The following is a 23,286-nucleotide window of genomic DNA, read 5'->3' on the forward strand; positions in this document are numbered from 1 at the left end:
GCACTTACCGCCGGGGGAGAGCGCCCCCTGCTGAACTGCTGAACCCCCGCCCCCTCTCTGCAGCCCAGGGGTTGTGCCTTGCAGCCTCCCCTCCGTGAACTGCTCTAGCCCGGCTCCAGCGTGTGGGATTGGCGAGGTCGGCCCGCAGGAACGCCTGAGAGCACAGGGGCACGTCCTGTTGGGCCCGGGTGGGATGGTGCTGCTTTGTGGGAAGAGGGTCAGGTGTGACAGAGCCACGGGGAGTGACACCCTCTCTGATGTCCTGGAGAGGCTGGGCTCCCATCTCTCCTCCCCGTGTTGGGGAAATGGGCGGAGCGGCTGGCTGTGAGTGACCCAGCCGGTAGCCGCTCTGCTGAGCCCGTCCTGTCTCCCTGCACAGAGCCACCCGTGAGGATCGTCAGCTCTAACGAGGACGCCGCGCACACCTACCTGGCCTCGGAGCGCGTGGTGCTGGCGTGCGAGCTGTCCCGTGCCGATGCCCCGGTGCAGTGGTACAAGGACGGGGTGGAGGTGGAGGAGGGCGAGCTCTTGCTCCTGGAGCGCGAAGGGCCCCATCGCAGGCTCATCATCCCCTCGGCCCGGACGCAGGACACGGGGGAGTTTGTGTGCGACGCGGGCGGCGACTCCGTCTTCTACAACATCACGGTGACAGGTCGGTGTCGGCTCCTCCTTGCCCCGGCTTCCCCCCACTGAGCTGTCCCCCCTTTTCTTCACTGCTCCCGCCCCGCTCGAAGTGCCAGCAGCCCCCGTCATGGCCCAGGCCCCCCTCTGCTAGGTGTGGTACAAACACAGATCACAGGCAGTGCCTCCCAAAGGGGCTCACAGTCCGAGTGTGAGCCAGGAGACGGACGGACGGGAGAACACACGGAAGCATGGGCAGCTTGATGGGCAGTGGCCGCTGCTCACCGGCAGCCTAGCCGTCGTCACGTTGTTCGCAGGCCTCCCGGCAAAGGAGAGTTTGGAGGGGAAGTAATGAGGTCGCCTTACGGCTCTTTCCGGGAGCGCCGCCCAGGCGGGAGGGGCAGCCGGGGCGGAAGCACAAAGGGGCTTGTTTGCACGTGTAACCGGTGGGCCGTGGAGGCCCCATGTGCCGATCGGAGGGAAGAGTTGACAGCCAGTGGGAGGTACGTGGGGAGAGGTCAGGAAGCGCCTTGGACGTGAGACAAGCAGCAGCTTCCATTTGGTGTGATGGAGAAAGAGGAGCCAGTGGGGAGAACCAAAGCAGGGGGAAATGGCCACAGTGACAGGCCAGGAAAATGACCGTGGCAGCAGCAGCTGAGTGGGGCAGGATGCATTCGTCAGGGCCGGAGAGCAGGCTGTTGCCGTGGTAGAGAGACGAGAGGATGAGGCCTGGACACAAGGGTTAGCTGGGTGGGTGGGTAGGAAAGGCCATATTCTAGAGACGCTATCCAGGCCGAATCAGCCGGATTTGGCCACAGGTCTCTCCAGGGCCTCACGTCCCAGCTAAGGCAAAGCTGATGCCTAGCTACGGGCCTGGATGCCTCCCACAGAGATGGAGAAGTAAGGCAGCCGGAGGGCTTGGGGCATGAAGAACCCATTGTAGCCATGTTGGATTCGAGCTGAGGGCTAGACATCCCCCAGAAGAGGTCAGATCCCATGCTGTGGAGATCTTAGTTTGGAGGGAAGAACTCGGCTGGGGAGTGGGAGTTGGGCTGTGAGCTGTCAGCACAGGAGGTGGGGTGGGAATTTGTGTTTGCAGATGAGATTACCCAGAGACATGACGGGGTGGGGGACCAAGGCCAGAGCCCTGTGGAACTTCCCCAGGAAGCTGGAGGGGGTGTGACACTTTCGGGGTTACCCAAGGTGACTCGCTACCCCCTGCTCACAGTGCAGGGGATCCTTGTCTGTGCCCACCAGGGGAAACTCGCCCCAAACGACTGCTGCTGGCTACACGAGCGCCCCCCTCCGGGCTCCGCGAGCCCCGCTCTTCCCTCTGCAGGCCAGCAATTGGCACCCGCAGCCCACGGCCCCCTGAGTGAGGCCTTGGGCAGCACAGAGAACCTGTGGCTAAATCTCTGGAGATCGTTACTCCCTGAGCTCGGCACAGGTCCTTCCAGCCTGTCTGTGCACCCCACTGCGCACCCCGCAATGCCCAGGCCTCAACTCCTGGCCCCCACAATGCACAATTTGCTGCCTCTGTGCAAGCAGGGCCCCTGTTCACTAGCTCCCCTCCGTTCAGCCCTCAGCACCCAGCACTTAGCTGGGGCTGCAGTAAAACCAAACAGGGGTTTTGACAAAGCTGCAGAGAGATTCAGACAGAAGCCAGGAGATGGGCTGGAAACACCTGGCTACAGACCAAACGAAAACACAACCTGCCATAGGCACCGACTCCATGGGTGCTCTGGGGCTGGAGCACCCACGGGGAAAAATGGTGGGTGCTGAGCATCCACCGGCAGCCCCCCTATCAGTGTGACGATGTGACACAGCAGGGAGGGGGGAGTGTTGATCTGGGAATGTGCCCTGGGGAGGGGAGACCTGAGAGCCTGTCACCTGAGCCAGGAGGGGGGTGGGGAGGTAACACCTCTGCCCAGGAATGTGGACGGAGGCTGCAGCAGGGAGCCTGCTGCGGGGGTTTAGTTTCAGTTTGGGGCTGGGTGGAGGAACACAGGGAACCCCAGGGCTGGGGTCTGAGCTCCCTGCTCCCCCAGAAGGACTTGACAGAGGGGTCCTGGGTGTACCCACAAGCTCTGTTTTGGGCTGTGTTCCTGTTGTCCAATAAACCTTCCGTTTTACTGGCTGGCTGAGAGTCTCAGTGAATCCCAGGAAGAGGGGTGCAGGGCCTGGACTCCCCCACACTCCGTGACAATCAGCACCTCCCCTCAGCACCTCCTGCTCGCTGGTGGGCCCCGCCGATCAGCATCTCCCCCTCCCTCCCTGCACCTCCAGCCTGCCACGATCAGCTGGAGGCTCTGGGGAGCAAGGACAAGGCATGCTCGAGGGAGAACGGGGCAGGAAGAGGTGGGGTGGGACTTGGGGCAGAGATGGGGGATCCAGCACCCCCCGCAAAGTCAGCGCCTGTGCAACCCACAGTCCAGAGCCTGTACTACTTGTTAGAAAGTTGGAATTGTAAAAGGTTCAGAAAAGGGTGTCATGGAGTCCCCGGGCGATGCTCTGGAACTGCTCCCCACGAAGCCAGGCAGGACCGTGGGGAAGTCTCCTTTCTGTGAGCAGCCTGTCTGCAGGACACACAGCTCACCCGGCTTCCACCTTCCTGGGTCTGACCTCGGAGCATTCAGCCTCCTCTGCCCCTCCGTGCGCTTCCCACAGCGAGTCCGCCCAGGCAGTCTCCTGGGGAAGCCAGAGGGTCCTGCCCCCCAACTTCGCAGTCAGATGTGACTCTCAGCCAGCCAGTAAAACAGAAGGTTTATTAGACGACAGGAACATGGTCTAACACAGAGCTTGTAGCTGCAGAGAACAGGACCCCTCAGCTGGGTCCATTTTGGGGGGCAGTGAGCCAGACAACCCCGTCTGCCCTTCACTCCATGTCTCCAACCAGCCCCAAACTGAAACTCCCTCCAGCCCTCCTCCTCTGGGCTTTGTCCCTTTCCCGGGCCAGGAGGTCACCGGATTCCTTTGTTCTCCAACCCTTTAGCTCTCACCTTGGGGGGGGGAGGGGGGAAGGGCCCAGGCCATCAGTTGCCAGGAAACAGGGTGTCGGCCATTGTCTGAGTCCAGACCCCTGCACACACCTGCCCTCTAGGGCTCTGCAATGATCATACACCCTTGAACTGCCTAGGGGAAACTGAGGCACCCCCACAATATACAGAGGAAACATTAAGAACAGTCCCACTTCGTCACATTTCTCCCCCCTTCGAGATCGAACTGAGCGGGGTCACTTTAGCCAGTGACCTGGGGAAGTTCGAAGCCACCAACGTTCCCATGGATGCCCCAGCATCTCTCCCATTCCTTGGCAGGAGTTACACCAGGCCCTTCCAGTTTCACGCACTCCCTTAGGTCGGGGGTGGTCGATAGCATTCGCAGGCCACATGTGGGAAGGTTTATGCAGCCCGTGCCCTTTGGCTACCCCAAAACCCCAGGGGGTCAAACTGGGATTGGGTCTTCTCCCCAACAAGCTGGCCAAACACAGCCACTTGGTTATAGGACTGTTTAACTTTCTTAACCGCTTTCACTTCATCTGAGACCTTCTCAAAGCTATCCACACTGAATCTTTCAACAGGAAAGTCAGTGGATCCATTCACAACAGAAAATTTCTGGCCGTTAGGAACTGAAACTTTCTTGATTAAAAAGAAAAGGAGTACTTGTGGCACCTTAGAGACTAACCAATTTATTTGAGCATAAGCTTTCGTGAGCTACAGCTCACATGCATCTGATGAAGTGAGCTGTAGCTCATGAAAGCTTATGCTCAAATAAATTGGTTAGTCTCTAAGGTGCCACAAGTACTCCTTTTCTTTTTGCGAATACAGACTAACACCGCTGTTACTCTGAAACCTTTCTTGATTAAATCACTTTCACACCCTTCAGTTGCAGTAAACTGCTTGCAAAGACTCCATGAGGATTCCCTTCCCTAGGGCTTTTCTATGCAACAGTTCACCCCTCACAGAAATTCTGCCCTTACCCTCTTCACCTAGGGCTTGCTCTAGAGGAACACTTTCCTGAGCAACAACAGACTCTTTCTGGGTCTCCCTTACATCCAGAATTACCTCTGGCCCATCTGGCGGATTCCTACAAAATCCCCTTTCAGGCAAACTGACAGACTTCCTAGATAAAAGATTAGAAACATTCTCCTTTCCTTTGCCACACACAAGCTCAGGAATCTTTTCCTTCTTGCTACAGGTTTCCACACCCTCAGTAGGTAACACAATCACATCACCTTCCTGCTCTCCTTGTGCCCTGACTAGGATCTCACCCTGATTTGACAGAGTTGCGACACCCTTTTCCAACAACACACTAGCAACAGGCAAAATACAAGCACCAGAATTGTCTGGGCTCTGGGATTTTACATAGACACTAACTGGATGCGATCTAGTTACAGGGCCATTCTCCCGAGCAGACACAAACTTAGGGCAATTCCCTTCCTGGGCTTTAGCTGAATACAGAACCAGCTCTGAGACAACTGCACTACCCTCAACCATCACAGGCTGAAAGGCCCTTTCTCTCTGCTCCACAGACAAAGAAGAGCCGGACACACTTTCTCCTTTCCCAGACACACAGCTTGGGATCTCTTTCCCCTTGTCCCAGCACACAAGGCTGGTCACAGACAACTGCTTGGAGACCAGGGTAGCTCCCTCCATGGGCAAGTCAATACCCCTGACAGACACAGGCACATTTCCTTCACTGTCACAATTCTCCACACAGGTATAGAGGTTGGGGTCGGGAGTGGGAGCCTGTCCGCCTCCCCACCCATCTGGCTGATGGAGTCTATGGCCTTGGGACCCAGCAAGGGAGCTAGACACCGGGGCTTTTCCGCAGGATCGCCCTGGTTCAAATCTCCAGCCTGCTCAAAGGCGGTGAGGTGGGCATCCACATCCCCCCCCTCCTTAACCAGGGGCAACAATTTAGTCTCGAGGTTCCCTGCAGAACTGGCACCCCGGGGTCTATCCCCACTCACCCCTGGGAGGTCCCCTATGCCTCTCCGCTCCCCCACCGCCAGTTCACGCTGCTGCTGCTTCTGCAGCTCTTTCTCAGGCTCTCGCTGTCTCTCACAGTCCGCTTGCTCTCTCGGACTCAGCTCCAATCCCGTCTGTCTCCGATCGCCCGATGGGGAACCCGATCGTGAAGACCCCCGTCTGGTCGGGGACAGGTGTCTTGGGGATGCCTGGCTACCACTCCAGCTGCTCCCAGATCCTGCTATAGCCCCATTTGGGGTCAGGAATCTGTTTTTAGAGCAGTCATCCCCCTCCAGCTGCACAATTAACTGTGCTTTGGTGAACTTTCCAATGCTCAACCCTCTCTTTCTGCACAGGGTTACAATGTCCTTCTTAAGGAGACAGTGACAGGCCATCACTCCGCTCTTCCCAAGTTGTTGGGACTCACAGGCCTGTGTGCTCTGAGCTCCCCAGGGTCTCCAGGGAGAACCCCTAGTGTGCCAGCCCTTCTCGAGGTCACCACCTCTTTGCCAGGGTCGAGCTGCACACTCCTCCGCTCCTGGGACCGCACACTGCAATCCCCCGGGGGACCCTGTTACTGCAAAAGTCCTTCTCTCTGGTCACACACTCCCAGGGCTTAACCGCCCCCTGAAACAGTCTCTCTCTGAATCTTCAGCACACCTGGTCCGCATCAATCCCCCTTCATTTTACTGTTCCCCAGTCACTTACTGCAGGAAGCGCCGTCCACGGGGTGCAGTATATCCCACCGCTACCACCAGTTGTCACGGAGTCCCTGGGCGATGCTCTGGAACTGCTCCCCATGAAGCCAGTTAGGACTCTGGGGCAGTTGCCTTTATGTGAGCAGCCTGTCTGCAGGACACACAGCTCACACAGCTTCCACCTTCCTGGGTCTGACCTCGGAGCATTCAGCATCCTCTGCCCCTCCGTGCGCTTCCCACAGCGAGTCCGCTCAGCCGGGGCTCCTGGGGAAGCCAGAGGGTCCTGCACCCCAACTTCGCAGTCAGACGTGACTCTCAGCCAGCCAGTAAAACAGAAGGTTTATTAGACGACAGGAACATGGTCTAACACAGAGCTTGTAGCTGCAGAGAACAGGACCCCTCAGCTGGGTCCATTTTGGGGGGCAGTGAGCCAGACAGCCACATCTGCCCTTCATTCCATGTCTCCAACCAGCCCCAAACTGAAACTCCCTCCAGCCCCTCCTCCTCCTCTGGGCTTTGTACCTTTCCCGGGCCAGGAGGTCACCGGATTCCTTTGTTTTCCAACCCCTTAGCTCTCACCTTGCAGGGGGGGAAGGGCCAGGCCATCAGTGGCCAGGAAACAGGGTGTTGGCCATTGTCTGTGTCCAGACCCCTGCACACACCTGCCCTCTAGGGCTCTGCAATGATCATACACCCTTACCCCACCCCCTAGATACTTAAGAACTGCCTAGGGGAAACTGAGGCACCCCCACAATATACAGAGGAAACATTAAGAACAGTCCCACTTCGTCACAGAGGGCAACAAAAATTATTAGCAATGTGGAATGGCTTCCGTATGAGGAGAGATTAATAAGACTGGGACTTTTCAGCTTGGAAAAGAGATGACTAAGGGGGGGATATGAGTGAGGTCTATAAAATCATGACTGGTGTGGAGAAAGTCAATAAGGAAGTGTTATTTACTCCTCCTAACACAAAAACTAGGGGTCACCCAATGAAAGTACCAGGCAACAGATTTAAAACAAACAAAAGGAAGTCTTTCTTCACACACTGCACAGTCAACCTGTGGAATTCCTTGCCAGAGGATGTTGTGAAGGCCAAGATTATAACAGAGTTCAAAAAAGAACTAGATACGTTCATGGAGGACAGGTCCATCAATGGCTATTAGCCAAGATGGGCAGGGATGGTGTCCCTAGCCTCTGTTTGCCAGAAGCTGGGAATGGGCGACATGGGATGGATCACTGGGCAATTCCCTGTTCTGTTCATTCCCTCTGGGGCATCTGGCATTGGCCACTGTCAGAAGACAGGATACTGGGCTAGATGGACCATTGGTCTGACCCAGTATGGCTGTTCTTATGTTCTTATGTTGTTAAGCTCCTTTCCTGTCTGAGAAGGTGTTTCTCACCCACTGGCCCATCTGGCCAGTGCTGGGCCAGTCCAGAGAGCTGGGGTCCACACTTTTCATGAGACTCTCCCGCTGGCAGAGCATACAATCTCGTGCCTTCTTTCTCCTGATGGCCCCCCTGCTCCAGGTCTTTTTCTTGGGCTCTTTAGTGCTGTGTTACGGCCCAAGTCTTTCTTCCGGCAACTCACGGAAGCTACCCTGATTCTCATGGGTGACTTTAATTTTCCTGATATCTGCTGGGAGAGCAATACAGCGATGCATAGACAATCCAGGAAGTTTTTGGAAAGCGTAGGGGACAATTTCCTGGTGCAAGTGCTAGGGGAGCCAACTAGGGGGGGCGCTTTTCTTGACCTGCTGCTCACAAACCGGGTAGAATTAGTGGGGGAAGCAAAAGTGGATGGGAATCTGGGAGGCAGTGACCATGAGTTGGTTGAGTTCAGGATCCTGACGCAGGGAAGAAAGGTAAGCAGCAGGATACGGACCCTGGACTTCAGGAAAGCAGACTTCGACTCCCTCAGGGAACAGATGGCCAGGATCCCCTGGGGGACTAACATGAAGGGGAAGGGAGTCCAGGAGAGCTGGCTGTATATCAAGGAATCCCTGTTGAGGTTACAGGGACAAACCATCCCGATGAGTCGAAAGAATAGTAAATATGGCAGGCGACCAGCTTGGCTTAATGGTGAAATCCTAGCGGATCTTAAACATAAAAAAGAAGCTTACAAGAAGTGGAAGGTTGGACATATGACCAGGGAAGAGTATAAAAATATTGCTCGGGCATGTAGGAAAGATATCAGGAGGGCCAAATCGCACCTGGAGCTGCAGCTAGCAAGAGATGTCAAGAGTAACAAGAAGGGTTTCTTCAGGTATGTTGGCAACAAGAAGAAAGCCAAGGAAAGTGTCGGCCCCTTACTGAATGAGGGAGGCAACCTAGTGACAGAGGATGTGGAAAAAGCTAATGTACTCAATGCTTTTTTTGCCTCTGTTTTCACTAACAAGGTCAGCTCCCAGACTGCTGCGCTGGGCATCACAAAATGGGGAAGAGATGGCCAGCCCTCTGTGGAGATAGAGGTGGTTAGGGACTATTTAGAAAAGCTGGCCGTGCACAAGTCCATGGGGCCGGACGAGTTGCATCCGAGAGTGCTGAAGGAATTGGCGGCTGTGATTGCAGAGCCCTTGGCCATTATCTTTGAAAACTCGTGGCGAACGGGGGAAGTCCCGGATGACTGGAAAAAGGCTAATGTAGTGCCCATCTTTAAAAAAGGGAAGAAGGAGGATCCTGGGAACTACAGGCCAGTCAGCCTCACCTCAGTCCCTGGAAAAATCATGGAGCAGGTCCTCAAAGAATCAATCCTGAAGCACTTACATGAGAGGAAAGTGATCAGGAACAGTCAGCATGGATTCACCAAGGGAAGGTCATGCCTGACTAATCTAATCGCCTTTTATGATGAGATTACTGGTTCTGTGGATGAAGGGAAAGCAGTGGATGTATTGTTTCTTGACTTTAGCAAAGCTTTTGACACGGTCTCCCACAGTATTCTTGTCAGCAAGTTAGGGAAGTATGGGCTGGATGAATGCACTATAAGGTGGGTAGAAAGCTGGCTAGATTGTCGGGCTCAACGGGTAGTGATCAATGGCTCCATGTCTAGTTGGCAGCCGGTGTCAAGTGGAGTGCCCCAGGGGTCGGTCCTGGGGCCGGTTTTGTTCAATATCTTCATAAATGATCTGGAGGATGGTGTGGTTTGCACTCTCAGCAAATTTGCGGATGATACTAAACTGGGAGGAGTGGTAGATACGCTGGAGGGGAGGGATAGGATACAGAAGGACCTAGACAAATTGGAGGATTGGGCCAAAAGAAATCTGATGAGGTTCAATAAGGATAAGTGCAGGGTCCTGCACTTAGGATGGAAGAATCCAATGCACCGCTACAGACTAGGGACCGAATGGCTAGGCAGCAGTTCTGCGGAAAAGGACCTAGGGGTGACAGTGGACGAGAAGCTGGATATGAGTCAGCAGTGTGCCCTTGTTGCCAAGAAGGCCAATGGCATTTTGGGATGTATAAGTAGGGGCATAGCGAGCAGATCGAGGGACGTGATCGTTCCCCTCTATTCGACACTGGTGAGGCCTCATCTGGAGTACTGTGTCCAGTTTTGGGCCCCACACTACAAGAAGGATGTGGATAAATTGGAGAGAGTCCAGTGAAGGGCAACAAAAATGATTAGGGGTCTAGAGCACATGACTTATGAGGAGAGGCTGAGGGAGCTGGGATTGTTTAGTCTGCAGAAGAGAAGAATGAGGGGGGATTTGATAGCTACTTTCAACTACCTGAAAGGGGGTTCCAAAGAGGATGGCTCTAGACTGTTCTCAATGGTAGCAGATGACAGAACGAGGAGTAATGGTCTCAAGTTGCAATGCGGAAGGTTTAGATTGGATATTAGGAAAAACTTTTTCACTAAGAGGGTGGTGAAACACTGGAATGCGTTACCTAGGGAGGTGGTAGAATCTCCTTCCTTAGAGGTTTTTAAGGTCAGGCTTGACAAAGCCCTGGCTGGGATGATTTAACTGGGAATTGGTCCTGCTTCGAGCAGGGGGTTGGACTAGATGATCTTCTGGGGTCCCTTCCAACCCTGATATTCTATGATTCTATGATTCTAAGTCCCCACCTTATCTGGCCTGTAAACTCTTGGCTGGGCTGGGGGGAAGGGTGTCAATTGTGCTCACTCCAGCTCTGAGAACCTCCCCGCCCCGGGGACTGTCTGGCCTCCAGCAGCTTTGGAACACAATCGTCTGCGGTACATATCTCTGGAAATACTTTTGTGATGGATCAGGGAGTGGGGAGGATTGACCTGGGGATGCTGCGGTGGAGTTTTACTGGGATTGTCGGCATTGGGGATGGGATAGCAGGGGAGGGCTTCACTGGAGGGATGATACCTGAGCCTTTAACCTGAGCCCAGGAAGGGGGTTGGGGCGAGGTGACACCTTTGGCCTGGGAAGCTGGACAAAGGCTGGAGGAGGAGCCGGGGAAAGGCTGGGGGAGACAGCTGGAGGGGGTTGGAGTTTGGAAGGAGACTGGGGAGACGGAGGGAGCTCCAGGGCTGGGACTAAGCTCCCTGCCCCCCAGATGGACATGACTGAGAGGGTCCTGTTGTCTGTACCTACAAGCTCTGATTTGGACTGTGTTCCTGTCGTCTAATAAACCTTCCGTTTTACTGGCTGGCTGAGAGTCACAGTGGATCGCAGGAAGTGAGGGGTGCAGGGCTCTGACTCCCCCACACTCTTTGACAACTTTCCATCCATCCACCCCACAATAGCTGTGGCTGCCAGCAAGGTCTTAGCCCGTCCGGACATGTCCCTGGGCACAGACTCAGAACTGTGCAACCCCCGGCTGTTGCCTGGGTCTGGAGGCTCCTCTGAAGGAGCGATTTGAGGGGGAGTAGGAGACCCAGAGAGGCCAGAATCAGGGAAGCCAAGAGGAGGAGCATGGCCAGTTGTGTGAAGGCGGCTGACAGACCGGGGAGGATGAAGATGGAGTGCTGGCCCTGAGCCTTGGTTAGAAGGGGTCACTGGAGACCTGAGCAAGAGCAGTTTCTGTGGCATGCCGGGGGCTGGCAGGTCCAGGACGGAGCAGGAGGAGAGGAACTCCAGCCAGTGTGTGCAGGGAGCTTGGGGAGGAAGGGAGATGGGGCGATAGTTGGAGAGGCAAGTGGGGCAGGGTGGGTGTGATTGGCACTTCATGTTGTGAGGGGAAGAGCCAGAGGAGAGTGAGAAGCGGAGAGAGGAGGAGGGTTCAGGGAGACCAGGAGATGGGATTGGATGGGGTCCTGGGAACAAGTGGAGGGGCTAGAGGAGCAGAGCAGAGACTCTGTATGACTGGGGATGAGGGGGGAGAGTTGTGGGAGGGGCAGGCGAGCTGAGGGGAGGGGGAAGGGCAGGTCACATTTCACCAACTTTCTCTTGGCAGAAATTGGCAAGATCCTCTGGTCACATGGCGAATGCTTCTCTCCAGGCTCCCCCCAGGTCACTGGCCCCTTCTGCTCTGCAGCCTCCCAGACACCCTGCAACCCCTGCTAAGACACAGCTGCTGGGAGGATCCTCACCTATCTCCTCACTCTTCAGCCCCCTTCCTCCCAGCCTCCCTGCCCCGCTCTGCCCCCTCCCTCCTGGCTCGCCCACATGCCCCTTCCCCAGTTCCCTGCTTTCTGTCCCCCATTCCAGCCGGTCTGTCAGACCACCACCTCCTCTCCCCGGTTCACCCCGGGACTGCTGCCTGGGAGTCCTGTGGGCTCAGCCCTTGGCTGCTTGTCCCCCCAGCCTGGGAGTGCAGCCTGCAGGCCGTTAGTGTGTGTAGCAATGTCACCCCAGCCGCGGTGCTCCTACGGCCTGCGGCTGTGAGCTCCGTTGGGCTGGGACCGCAGCCTCCTCTGGGCTTCAAAATAGCCCTACCTCTGAGGGTGCTGCCGCACTGGTGTGATAAAGAACCTGCTCTCTCAGCCCCGCAGGTGCGCATCGCCCCGGTGCCCGAGGCCCAGCGCCTCCGGGAGCTCCTGGCAGGGCTGCCCCTGCTCCTGGAGTGTGAGGTCTCTGTGCCCGACGCCCCTGTGCGGTGGCTCAAGGACGGGGAGGCTGTGCCCGCGGACGACGTCGTCACCCTGCAGGCAGAGGGCTGCACCAGGAGGCTGTGTATCCGCTCTGCCCGCCCCTCGGATGCCGGGACATACACGTGTGATGTGGGCGAGGATGCGCTGAGCTTCACAGTGACTGTGACCGGTGAGCTGGGGGCTGGGCAACAGTCCCCTCCCCAGGAGCAGGGTGAACGCCCACAGGCACTGCTGGGGGGGCTGAAGCCTTACACTCAGATAGGAAGCTGGGGTCTCTGCCCTGAGGTGCTGCCTGGCCTGGTGGTCAGTTACTCTGTGGGTCTGACCCTGTACCCAGCGCTGCCATTGCCTTCGACCCCAGCTAGGGCAGCAGGCATGGCACAGGGGGCTTGCCAGTGAAGCGTCTGGGCTTGACGGTGCATTACCAGAGCTGGCACTTGTCAGACCCAGCAGGGCCTGGGCTCTGACTCCCAGTCCCCTGTGCGGGCAGCGGGGGACCAGCCTGCTGCCCAGCTCTGCCTTGAAGCTAAATGAAGACCCTCAGAGTCCTGAGCCCTGGCTCTCTCTGCCACGGGGGTGGCTTCAGGGAGCTGGGCCCTAGGGAGGGAAGCAGCAGCTCCCTCCAGACATGGAGAATGCAAACGACTCTGCAGTTCCATCTAAAGCAGAATGAGCCACATCCCCGCCTGATGAGGGATGGTCAGTCCAGGCTCTGCATCGCCCCAGATAGCTGCCCCCAGGATCACTTCCTCACCCTCTTCCTGGGCATCCTGCCTTGGAGAATGGGCGGGGCGGCTGGCTGTGAGTGACCCAGCCGGCAGCCTCTCTGCTGAGCCCATCCTGTCTCCCTGCCCAGAGCCACCCGTGAGGATTGTCAGCTCTAACGAGGACGCCGCGCACACCTACCTGGCCTCGGAGCGCGTGGTGCTGGCGTGCGAGCTTTCCCGTGCCGATGCCCCAGTGCAGTGGTACAAGGATGGGGTGGAGGTGGAGGAGGGCGATTGCCTACTCCTGGAGTGCGAGGGGCCCCATCGCAGGCTCGTCATCCCCTCGGCCCGGCCGCAGGACACGGGGGAGCTTGTGTGCGACGCGGGCGGCGATTCCGTCTTCTACAACATCACGGTGACAGGTCGGTGATGTCCCCTGGCCTCCTGGCGGGTGGGTCAGCAGCGCTCCCCCGTTACCCCAGCTGGCAGGTCAGTGACAGCCCCGGTCCCCTGGGGGGAGATGACAGGTGGGCAGGGCTCTCACCAGCACCCAGCCCCTGGCCCTGAGGGGAGAGCCCTGCGCCCCATCAGTGCCCGGCCCCTGGCCGTGAGGGGAGAGCCCTGCGCCCTGTCAGCGCCTGGCCCCTGGCCGTGAGGGGAGAGCCCTGCGCCCTGTCAGCGCCTGGCCCCTGGCCGTGAGGGGAGAGCCCTGCGCCCAGTCAGCGCCCGGCCCCTGGCCCTCAGGGAGAGCCCTGCGCCCCATCAGCGCCCGGCCCCTGGCCCTCAGGGAGAGCCCTGCGCCCCGTCAGCACCTGGACTCTGGCCCTCAGGGTAGAGCCCTGCGCCCCGTCAGCGCCCGGCCCCTGCCCCTCAGGGAGAGCCCTGCACCCCATCAGTGCCCGGCCCCTGGCCGTGAGGGGAGAGCCCTGCACCCCATCAGTGCCCGGCCCCTGGCCGTGAGGGGAGAGCCCTGCGCCCCGTCAGCGCCCGGCCCCTGGCCGTGAGGGGAGAGCCCTGCGCCCCGTCAGCGCCCGGCCCCTGGCCGTGAGGGGAGAGCCCTGCGCCCCATCAGTGCCCGGCCCCTGGCCGTGAGGGGAGAGCCCTGCGCCCCGTCAGCGCCCGGCCCCTGGCCGTGAGGGGAGAGCCCTGCGCCCCATCAGTGCCCGGCCCCTGGCCGTGAGGGGAGAGCCCTGCGCCCCGTCAGCGCCCGGCCCCTGGCCGTGAGGGGAGAGCCCTGCGCCCCGTCAGCGCCCGGCCCCTGCCCCTCAGGGAGAGCCCTGCACCCCATCAGTGCCCGGCCCCTGGCCGTGAGGGGAGAGCCCTGCACCCCATCAGGGCCCGGCCCCTGGCCGTGAGGGGAGAGCCCTGCGCCCCGTCAGCGCCCGGCCCCTGGCCGTGAGGGGAGAGCCCTGCGCCCCGTCAGCGCCCGGCCCCTGGCCGTGAGGGGAGAGCCCTGCGCCCCGTCAGCGCCCGGCCCCTGGCCGTGAGGGGAGAGCCCTGCGCCCCGTCAGCGCCCGGCCCCTGGCCGTGAGGGGAGAGCCCTGCGCCCCGTCAGCGCCCGGCCCCTGGCCGTGAGGGGAGAGCCCTGCGCCCCGTCAGCGCCCGGCCCCTGGCCGTGAGGGGAGAGCCCTGCGCCCCGTCAGCGCCCGGCCCCTGGCCGTGAGGGGAGAGCCCTGCGCCCCGTCAGCGCCCGGCCCCTGGCAGTGAGGGGAGAGCCCTGCGCCCCGTCAGCGCCCGGCCCCTGGCAGTGAGGGGAGAGCCCTGCGCCCCGTCAGCGCCCGGCCCCTGGCCGTGAGGGGAGAGCCCTGCGCCCCGTCAGCGCCCGGCCCCTGGCCGTGAGGGGAGAGCCCTGCGCCCCGTCAGCGCCCGGCCCCTGGCCGTGAGGGGAGAGCCCTGCGCCCCGTCAGCGCCCGGCCCCTGGCCCTCAGGGAGAGCCCTGCGCCCCGTCAGCGCCCGGCCCCTGGCCGTGAAGGCAGAGCCCTGCGCCCCGTCAGCGCCCGGCCCCTGGCCGTGAGGGGAGAGCCCTGCGCCCCGTCAGCGCCCGGCCCCTGGCCGTGAGGGGAGAGCCCTGCGCCCCGTCAGCACCTGGCCTCTGGCCCTCAGGGTAGAGCCCTGCGCCCCATCAGCGCCTGGCCCCTACCCCTCAGGGAGAGCCCTGCACCCCATCAGTGCCCGGCCCCTGGCCGTGAGGGGAGAGCCCTGCGCCCCGTCAGCGCCCGGCCCCTGGCCCTCAGGGAGAGCCCTGCGCCCCGTCAACGCCCGGCCCCTGGCCCTCAGGGAGAGCCCTGCGCCCCATCAGTGCCCGGCCCCTGGCCGTGAGGGGAGAGCCCTGCGCCCCGTCAGCGCCTGGCCTCTGGCCCTCAGGGTAGAGCCCTGTGCCCCGTCAGCGCCCGGCCCCTGCCCCTCAGGGAGAGCCCTGCACCCCATCAGTGCCCGGCCCCTGGCCGTGAGGGGAGAGCCCTGCGCCCCGTCAGCGCCCGGCCCCTGGCCGTGAGGGGAGAGCCCTGCGCCCCGTCAGCGCCCGGCCCCTGGCCGTGAGGGGAGAGCCCTGCGCCCTGTCAGCGCCCGGCCCCTGGCCCTCAGGGAGAGCCCTGCGCCCCGTCAGCGCCCGGCCCCTGGCCGTGAAGGCAGAGCCCTGCGCCCCGTCAGCGCCCGGCCCCTGGCCGTGAAGGCAGAGCCCTGCGCCCCATCAGCACCTGGCCCCTGGCCCTCAGGGTAGAGCCCTGCGCCCCGTCAGCGCCCGGCCCCTGGCCCTCAGGGAGAGCCCTGCGCCCCGTCAGCACCTGGCCTCTGGCCCTCAGGGTAGAGCCCTGCGCCCCATCAGCGCCCGGCCCCTACCCCTCAGGGAGAGCCCTGCGCCCCGTCAGCGCCCGGCCCCTGGCCGTGAGGGGAGAGCCCTGCGCCCCGTCAGCGCCTGGCCCCTGGCCGTGAGGGGAGAGCCCTGCGCCCCGTCAGCGCCCGGCCCCTGGCCCTGAGGGGAGAGCCCTGCGCCCCGTCAGCGCCTGGCCCCTGGCCGTGAGGGGAGAGCCCTGCGCCCCGTCAGCGCCCGGCCCCTGGCCGTGAGGGGAGAGCCCTGCACCCCGTCAGCGCCCGGCCCCTGTCCGTGAGGGGAGAGCCCTGCACCCCGTCAGCGCCCGGCCCCTAGCCCTGAGGGGAGAGCCCTGCGCCCCGTCAGCGCCTGGCCCCTGGACGTAAGGGGAGAGCCCTGCACCCCGTCAGCGCCCGGCCACTGGCCGTGAGGGGAGAGCCCTGCGCCCCGTCAGCGCCCGGCCCCTAGCCCTGAGGGGAGAGCCCTGCTCCCCGTCAGCGCCCGGCCCCTGGCCGTGAGGGGAGAGCCCTGCACCCCGTCAGCGCCCGGCCCCTGGCCGTGAGGGGAGAGCCCTGCGCCCCGTCAGCGCCCGGCCCCTGGCCGTGAGGGGAGAGCCCTGCGCCCCGTCAGCGCCCGGCCCCTGGCCCTCAGGGAGAGCCCTGCGCCCCGTCAGCGCCCGGCCCCTGGCCCTCAGGGGAGAGCCCTGCGCCCCGTCAGCGCCCGGCCCCTGGCCCTCAGGGGAGAGCCCTGCGCCCCGTCAGCGCCCGGCCCCTGGCAGTGAGGGGAGAGCCCTGCGCCCCGTCAGCGCCCGGCCCCTGGCCGTGAGGGGAGAGCCCTGCTCCCCGTCAGCGCCCGGCCCCTGGCCGTGAGGGGAGAGCCCTGCACCCCGTCAGCGCCCGGCCCCTGGCCGTGAGGGGAGAGCCCTGCGCCCCGTCAGCGCCCGGCCCCTGGCCGTGAGGGGAGAGCCCTGCACCCCGTCAGCGCCCGGCCCCTGCCCCTCAGGGGAGAGCCCTGCGCCCCGTCAGCGCCAGGCCCCTGGCTGTGAGGGGAGAGCCCTGCGCCCCGTCAGCGCCCTGCCCTTGGCCCTCAGGGTAGAGCCCTGCGCCCCATCAGCGCCCTGCCCCTGGCCCTCAGGGAGAGCCCTGCGCCCCGTCAGCGCCCGGCCCCTGGCCCTCAGGGAGAGCCCTGCGCCCCATCAGCGCCCGGCCCCTGGCCCTCAGGGAGAGCCCTGCACCCCGTCAGCGCCCGGCCCCTGCCCCTCAGGGGAGAGCCCTGCGCCCCTTCGGCGCCCGGCCCCTGCCCCTCAGGGAGAGCCCTGCGCCCCGTCAGCGCCCGGCCCCTGGTCCTCAGGGAGAGCCCTGCACCCTGTCAGCGCCCGGCCCCTGCCCCTCAGGGGAGAGCCCTGCGCCCCGTCAGCGCCCGGCCCCTGGTCCTCAGGGAGAGCCCTGCACCCTGTCAGCGCCCGGCCCCTGCCCCTCAGGGAGAGCCCTGCACCCCGTCAACGCCCGGCCCCTGCCCCTCAGGGAAAGCCCTGCGCCCCGTCAGCGCCCGGCCCCTGGCCCTCAGGGAGAGCCCTGCGCCCCGTCAGCGCCCGGCCCCTGGCCCTCAGGGAGAGCCCTGCGCCCCGTCAGCGCCCGGCCCCTGGCCCTCAGGGAGAGCCCTGCGCCCCATCAGCGCCTGGCCCCTGGCCCTCAGGGAGAGCCCTGCGCCCCGTCAGCGCCCGGCCCCTGGCCGTGAGGGGAGAGCCCTGCGCCCCGTCAGCGCCCGGCCCCTGGCCGTGAGGGGAGAGCCCTGCGCCCCGTCAGCGCCCGGCCCCTGGCCGTGAGGGGAGAGCCCTGCGCCCCGTCAGCGCCCGGCCCCTGGCCGTGAGGGCAGAGCCCTGCGCCCCGTCAGCACCTGGCCCCTGGCTGTGAGGGGAGAGCCCTGCGCCCCGTCAGCACTCGGCCCCTGGCCCTCAGGGGAGAGCCCTGCGCCCTGTCAGCGCCCGGCCCCTGGCCCTGAGGGCAGAGCCCTGCGCCCCGTCAGCGCTCGGCCCCTGGCCGTGAGGGGAGAGCCCTGCGCCCCGTCAGCGCCCGGCCCCTGGCCGTGAGGGGAGAGCCCTGCGCCCCGTCAGCGCCCGGCCCCTGGCCGTGAGGGGAGAGCCCTGCGCCCCGTCAGCGCCCGGCCCCTGGCCCTCAGGGAGAGCCCTGCACCCCGTCAGCGCCCGGCCCCTGGCCCTCAGGGAGAGCCCTGCGCCCCATCAGCGCCTGGCCCCTGGCCCTCAGGGAGAGCCCTGCGCCCCTTCGGCGCCCGGCCCCTTGCCCTGAGGGAGAGCCCTGCGCCCCGTCAGCGCCCGGCCCCTGGCCGTGAGGGGAGAGCCCTGCGCCCCGTCAGCGCCCGGCCCCTGGCCCTGAGGGGAGAGCCCTGCGCCCCGTCAGTGCCTGGCCCCTGGCCCTCAGGGAGAGCCCTGCGCCCCGTCAGCGCCCGGCCCCTGGCCGTGAGGGGAGAGCCCTGCGCCCCGTCAGCGCCCGGCCCCTGGCCCTCAGGGAGAGCCCTGCGCCCCGTCAGCGCCCGGCCCCTGGCCCTGAGGGGAGAGCCCTGCGCCCCGTCAGTGCCTGGCCCCTGGCCCTCAGGGAGAGCCCTGCTCCCCGTCAGCGCCCAGCCCCTGGCCGTGAGGGAGAGCCCTGCGCCCCGTCAGCACCTGGCCCCTGGCCCTCAGGGAGAGCCCTGCGCCCCATCAGCGCCCGGCCCCTGGCCCTCAGGGAGAGCCCTGCGCCCCTTCAGCGCCCGGCCCCTGGCCCTCAGGGAGAGCCCTGCGCCCTGTCAGCGCCTGGCCCCTGGCCCTCAGGGAGAGCCCTGCGCCCCTTCGGCGCCCGGCCCCTGGCCCTGAGGGAGAGCCCTGCGCCCCGTCAGTGCCTGGCCCCTGGCCCTCAGGGAGAGCCCTGCTCCCCGTCAGCGCCCAGCCCCTGCCCCTCAGGGGAGAGCCCTGCGCCCCATCAGCGCCCGGCCCCTGGCCCTCAGGGAGAGCCCTGCGCCCCGTCAGTGCCTGGCCCCTGGCCCTCAGGGAGAGCCCTGCGCCCCGTCAGCGCCCAGCCCACGATGGCCCTGGAAGAACTGGGGTCTGGGTCTGACAGAGGCTGTAACCCCTGTGCTCCGTGGGCAGCTGCTTCCCTACATTTAGCACAAGGCTGGCAGAGACGTTTCCTAACGACCATCAGGCTGCAGCCCCAGCACCCACCCAGATCCCCCAGAGCACCGGGGAGCCCAGGCCTCGTGATGGACACGGGCAGTGGCCGGGGGTCTCGCTAGAGCAGAGTGGGGCCCATGGGAGCAGGCAGGCTGGGGTTAGGTAAAGCAGACCCCCTGCCCTGCAGCGGGTAGAGATTGGGTCTCCCTGAGCCCATCATGTCCCTTCCGTTCGATGTGCCCGACAGAGCCCCCAGTGAGGATCCTGCACCCCCAGGAGCGCTCCCTGGAGCTGCAGGCTCTGGCGCTGCAGCGCCTGGAGCTGAGGTGTGAGCTGTCTAGCGCAGATGCCCAGGTGTGCTGGTTCAAGGACGGGCTGGAGGTGGATGAGACAGAGAACCTGCTGCTGCGGGCAGAGGGGGTCCAGCGCTGGCTGATTGTCCCACAGGCCCGGGCCGAGGATGCCGGCGAGTACATCTGTGAGACAAGGGACGAGTCTGTCTCCTTTGACATCAGGGTGTCAGGTGAGCGTGGGGGGCCAGGTAACGTGGGGCACAGCTTCCTCATCTCTGTGACATCTGCTCTGTGACCGTCCTCGATAAACTGAGCAAAGCTCTTCCCCTGCTCCGGATCCATCTCCCTCTCTCGGCTGCACTTGGTGTCTCCTGGGTTCCCGCTCTGCTTATGGTCACGGAGTAGCTGGGGAGAGTGGCCCATACGTTTGCCAGTGGTGAGTTTCTGCTGTGCCGCTCCGTGTCATACACATGCCCTGAGGCACAGCCATACACGCTGTGTCTCCTCAGTCCCCAGGAGCCATCCCGTGATCTGCTCCCTCCAGCTCTTACACCCACCATTGCTCTGTCGTGGCGTGAAAGGAGAAAATGACTGTGCCGGACATTGATTCAAACCAACAGGGCAGGGTGGGGGCAGCATTGTCCCCTCGCTGCCTGGGCCAGCGCTGCCCTCTCCTTTCAGAGCCCCCGGTGAAGATCCTGCAGCCGCGGCGAGCTCCCCCGACCCTGAAGGCTGTCCTGGGGGAGACAGTGACTCTGGCCTGTGAGCTCTCGCGCGGGAACGTGCCAGTGCAGTGGGTTAAGGATGGCACCAGGCTGGAGGCTGGTGGCAGCCTGATCCTGGAGGAGGAGGGTGCCCATCGGCGGCTGGTCATCCCTGCAGCTGGAGTGGAGCATTCTGGGAAGTATGTCTGCGATGCGGCTGATGACACCAGGACGTTTACTGTCCAAGTGTGTGGTGAGTGAGAGGCTGGGGAGAGCCCAGAGACCTGAGTAGCTGCTTGGGGGTGGGCTGGTGACTGGCCCCAGGGAGCAGGGCAGTGCTGCAGGAAGCGAGTTTCCAGCAGCATGAGTTGGGCCTAGAACTGGCCCCTGGGTGGGGGCATTGGCACTGAAGGAGGTGCCCGATGTGACGAAGCGGGACTGTTCTTAATGTTTCCTCTGAATAGTGTGGGGGTGCCTCAGTTTCCCCTAGGCAGTTCTTAAGTATCTAGGGGGTGGGGTAAGGGTGTATGATCATTGCAGAGCCCTAGAGGGCAGGGGTGTGCAGGGGTCTGGAGACAGAGAATGGCCGACACCCTGTTTCCTGGCAACTGATGGCCTGGGCCCTTCCCCCCTGGTGAGAGCTAAAGGGTTGGAGAACAAAGGAATCAGGTGCCCTCCTGGCCCTGGAAAGGGACAAAGCCCAGAGGAGGGGCTGGAGGGTGAGGCAGTTTGGGGCTGGCTGGGGACATGGAGTGAAGGGCAGACGTGGTTGTCTGGCTCACTGCCCCCCCAAAATGGACCCAGCTGAGGGGTACTGTTCTCTGCACCTACAAGCTCTGTGTTAGACCATGTTCCTGTCGTCTAATAAACCTTCTGTGTTACTGGCTGGCTGAGAGTCAAGTCTGACTGCGGAGTTGGGGTGCAGGGCCCTCTGGCTTCCCCAGGACCGCACCTGGGCGGACTGGCTGTGGGAAGCGCAGGGAGGGGCAGAGGCTGCTGAATGCTCTGAGGTCAGACCCAGGAAGGTGGAAGCCGGGTGAGCTGTGTGTCCTGCAGACAGGCTGCTCCCAGAGAGGAGACTTCCCCACGGTCCTGCCTGGCTTCATGGGGAGCAGTTCCAGAGCATCGCCCGGGGACTCCGTGACACCTTTGCAGCCAGATTCAGGCTATAAAGTGGTGTCCCCACAACCCTCTCTTGTGCCAGGCCGAGTCTGTTGCCCCCCGCCTCACGCTGCCCCCTGAGAACCAGACCCGAGTCCCATGCGCAGGCCTGGGCATGCCTGTCGCTGCCCGTGTGCAGCCGCATGCACCGGGGCACTGGTGCTCATGTGGGCTCTGCCCCTCTGCTCTGTTTCCAATGGCTAGTGTGTCCAGGGACAGTTGCTGCGTCTGCGCACTCAGCCTCAGGGCTTGCGCCCCGGCACAGGCCCCACTGGGGGCGCTTGGAGAGCCATGGTGAGTCTGTGGGGGGTCAGCAATGGGGTGGGGAAGGTGTCACGGACCCACAGGATGGGGGCCATGGCCCCCGCGTGGGGACAGGCTCTAGGAGGCCCCGTCAGTGGGCCATGCCCCCGAGGGGTCTCACTCCGCCTCCAGAGGAAGCCACACGGCTTAACTGCCTCCTGGGGCTGGACCCCTGGGCAACGAGTCCCACGGAGACAGACCCTGAGGGGAGTTGTACCATGTAGGGCGGAGTCACAGGTCCGATGCTCTGGAACTGCTCTGTACGAAGCCGGCAGGACTCTGGGTAGCGCGACTCCCCTCAGGGCACGCTGCTGTTCAGGGCAAGGAGCCTCTTCGGCTAAGGCCTTCCTGGGCCTGACCTCGGAGCAGTCAGCATCCCTGTTCACACCGTACACTTCCCCCGGCGGGTCCACCTGGATGGGACCCCTGGAGAAGCCAGAGGGCCCTGCCCCCCAACTCCGCAGTCAGACGTGACTCTCAGCCAGCCGGTGAAACAGACAGGTTATTAGTCAACAGGAACACAGCGTAGAACAGATCTTGTTAGCACAGGAATCAGTGACTTTCAGGCAAGTCCATCTTGGGGGGGACCCAGGCTGGATGCCCTGGACTCCCCACTCTCTGAGTCCCGCATAGCAGACTGCCCAGCTTCCAGCGACCTGGCCTCAGACACACCCATCGCCCTCCTGATCTTTGTCTCGCTTCCCAGGCAAAGTGTCATCTGGTCGTACCCCCTCCTCGGTCTCAGGTTATGAAGGGCATCGTCCATTGCTTATGTGCAGGCGGCTGGAGCCACCTCACCTGTCCCCAAGGACACAGACCCTTATTCCCACCACCTAGGCACTGGTGCAGTATGCAGGGAAACTGAGGCACACAGTATTCATACAAAACAGTAAGACTCCCATAGGCTCATGTACAACATAATAAGGAGGAAAAACCCAGGGTGTCACACCATCTTAGGGGTCAGCGCCCCCTCTGCCAGCATCTGCAGGGACACGCATCCAGTGCGGGCCGACAGCTGGGTTATTAGTCACCTGGATCCAGCACAGGGAGACCTTGGGGAGCCCAAAGCCCCATCCCTCTGTCACGCCAACTGACCTCCTCAGTCAGACTCCCCAGTGTACCCGCCACTGCTTCCTGCAGCCAACACAACTCCCTGCCCACCCCCCAGCCCTTTGTTCCCGAGCTGGGGGATGCGGCTCAGCCCCCTGCCCAGTGGTGGGGAGTGCAGATCTCTCTGGGTCGTTGGTTGCTAGGCATCCGTGTCTGGGCAGTTGGATTTGCCATTGTCTTCTCCAGAGCTCCATTGATGTGGGACCTCAGGCCCCAGACAACTGGGAGCCCTTCACACCTGTCTCTTCCCCTGCCCCCAGTAGGTAACAATGCAGCATATAGGGGAAACTGAGGCAGACACAGACTTGATAAAAATAGTACAGACAATTGCCACTTGGGCACAGCAGGCCAGTGGTGCAGTGCCCAATTCGCCAGAGCCCTGGCAGCTGTGCTGGTTGTCTCCTCCCAACCGGGACCCGAGGGGTGTGAGATGAAACAGGCTAATTGCAGGCCCCTTCTGTCAGGATGCTCAGGGACCAGTTGTGCCCACCCTGGTCCCGGGGGGCCTGCGCTCAGAGCGGGCTGAGTCCTGGGCTTGTTTTGGAGTTTCCAGGCTGGAGTGGAGCAGGTCCCCTCTAATCTGGTGCCCGTCTCTGACAGTGAACAGCCCCAGGCACTTCCGGGGAAGGTACAACAACCCTGCAATGGGGGATGGGCCCAGGGGAATCTCCTTTCTATCCCCTACACTGGCGTGGGAGGGTTCAGTGCCCTTGTATATCGTGCAGTATCATGGGGGCTCTTGTCACTGTT

The 23,286-nt window shown here is 62.8% G+C and overlaps 1 protein-coding gene across 1 annotated transcript in view; it reads left to right on the forward strand.

Annotated features, from left to right (window-relative positions):
- The window catches only part of OBSL1 (obscurin like cytoskeletal adaptor 1), a 69,813-nt gene that overhangs the window by 26,542 nt on the left and 19,985 nt on the right, over positions 1-23,286 (forward strand). The window contains 5 exon segments of the mRNA XM_043525545.1: positions 380-652; positions 12,177-12,452; positions 13,140-13,412; positions 19,213-19,488; positions 19,940-20,215. Coding sequence (XP_043381480.1) covers positions 380-652; positions 12,177-12,452; positions 13,140-13,412; positions 19,213-19,488; positions 19,940-20,215 — 1,374 coding nt within the window.

This window comes from Chelonia mydas, chromosome 11, assembly GCF_015237465.2.
Source record: "Chelonia mydas isolate rCheMyd1 chromosome 11, rCheMyd1.pri.v2, whole genome shotgun sequence".
Taxonomy (NCBI): Eukaryota; Metazoa; Chordata; order Testudines; family Cheloniidae; genus Chelonia; species Chelonia mydas.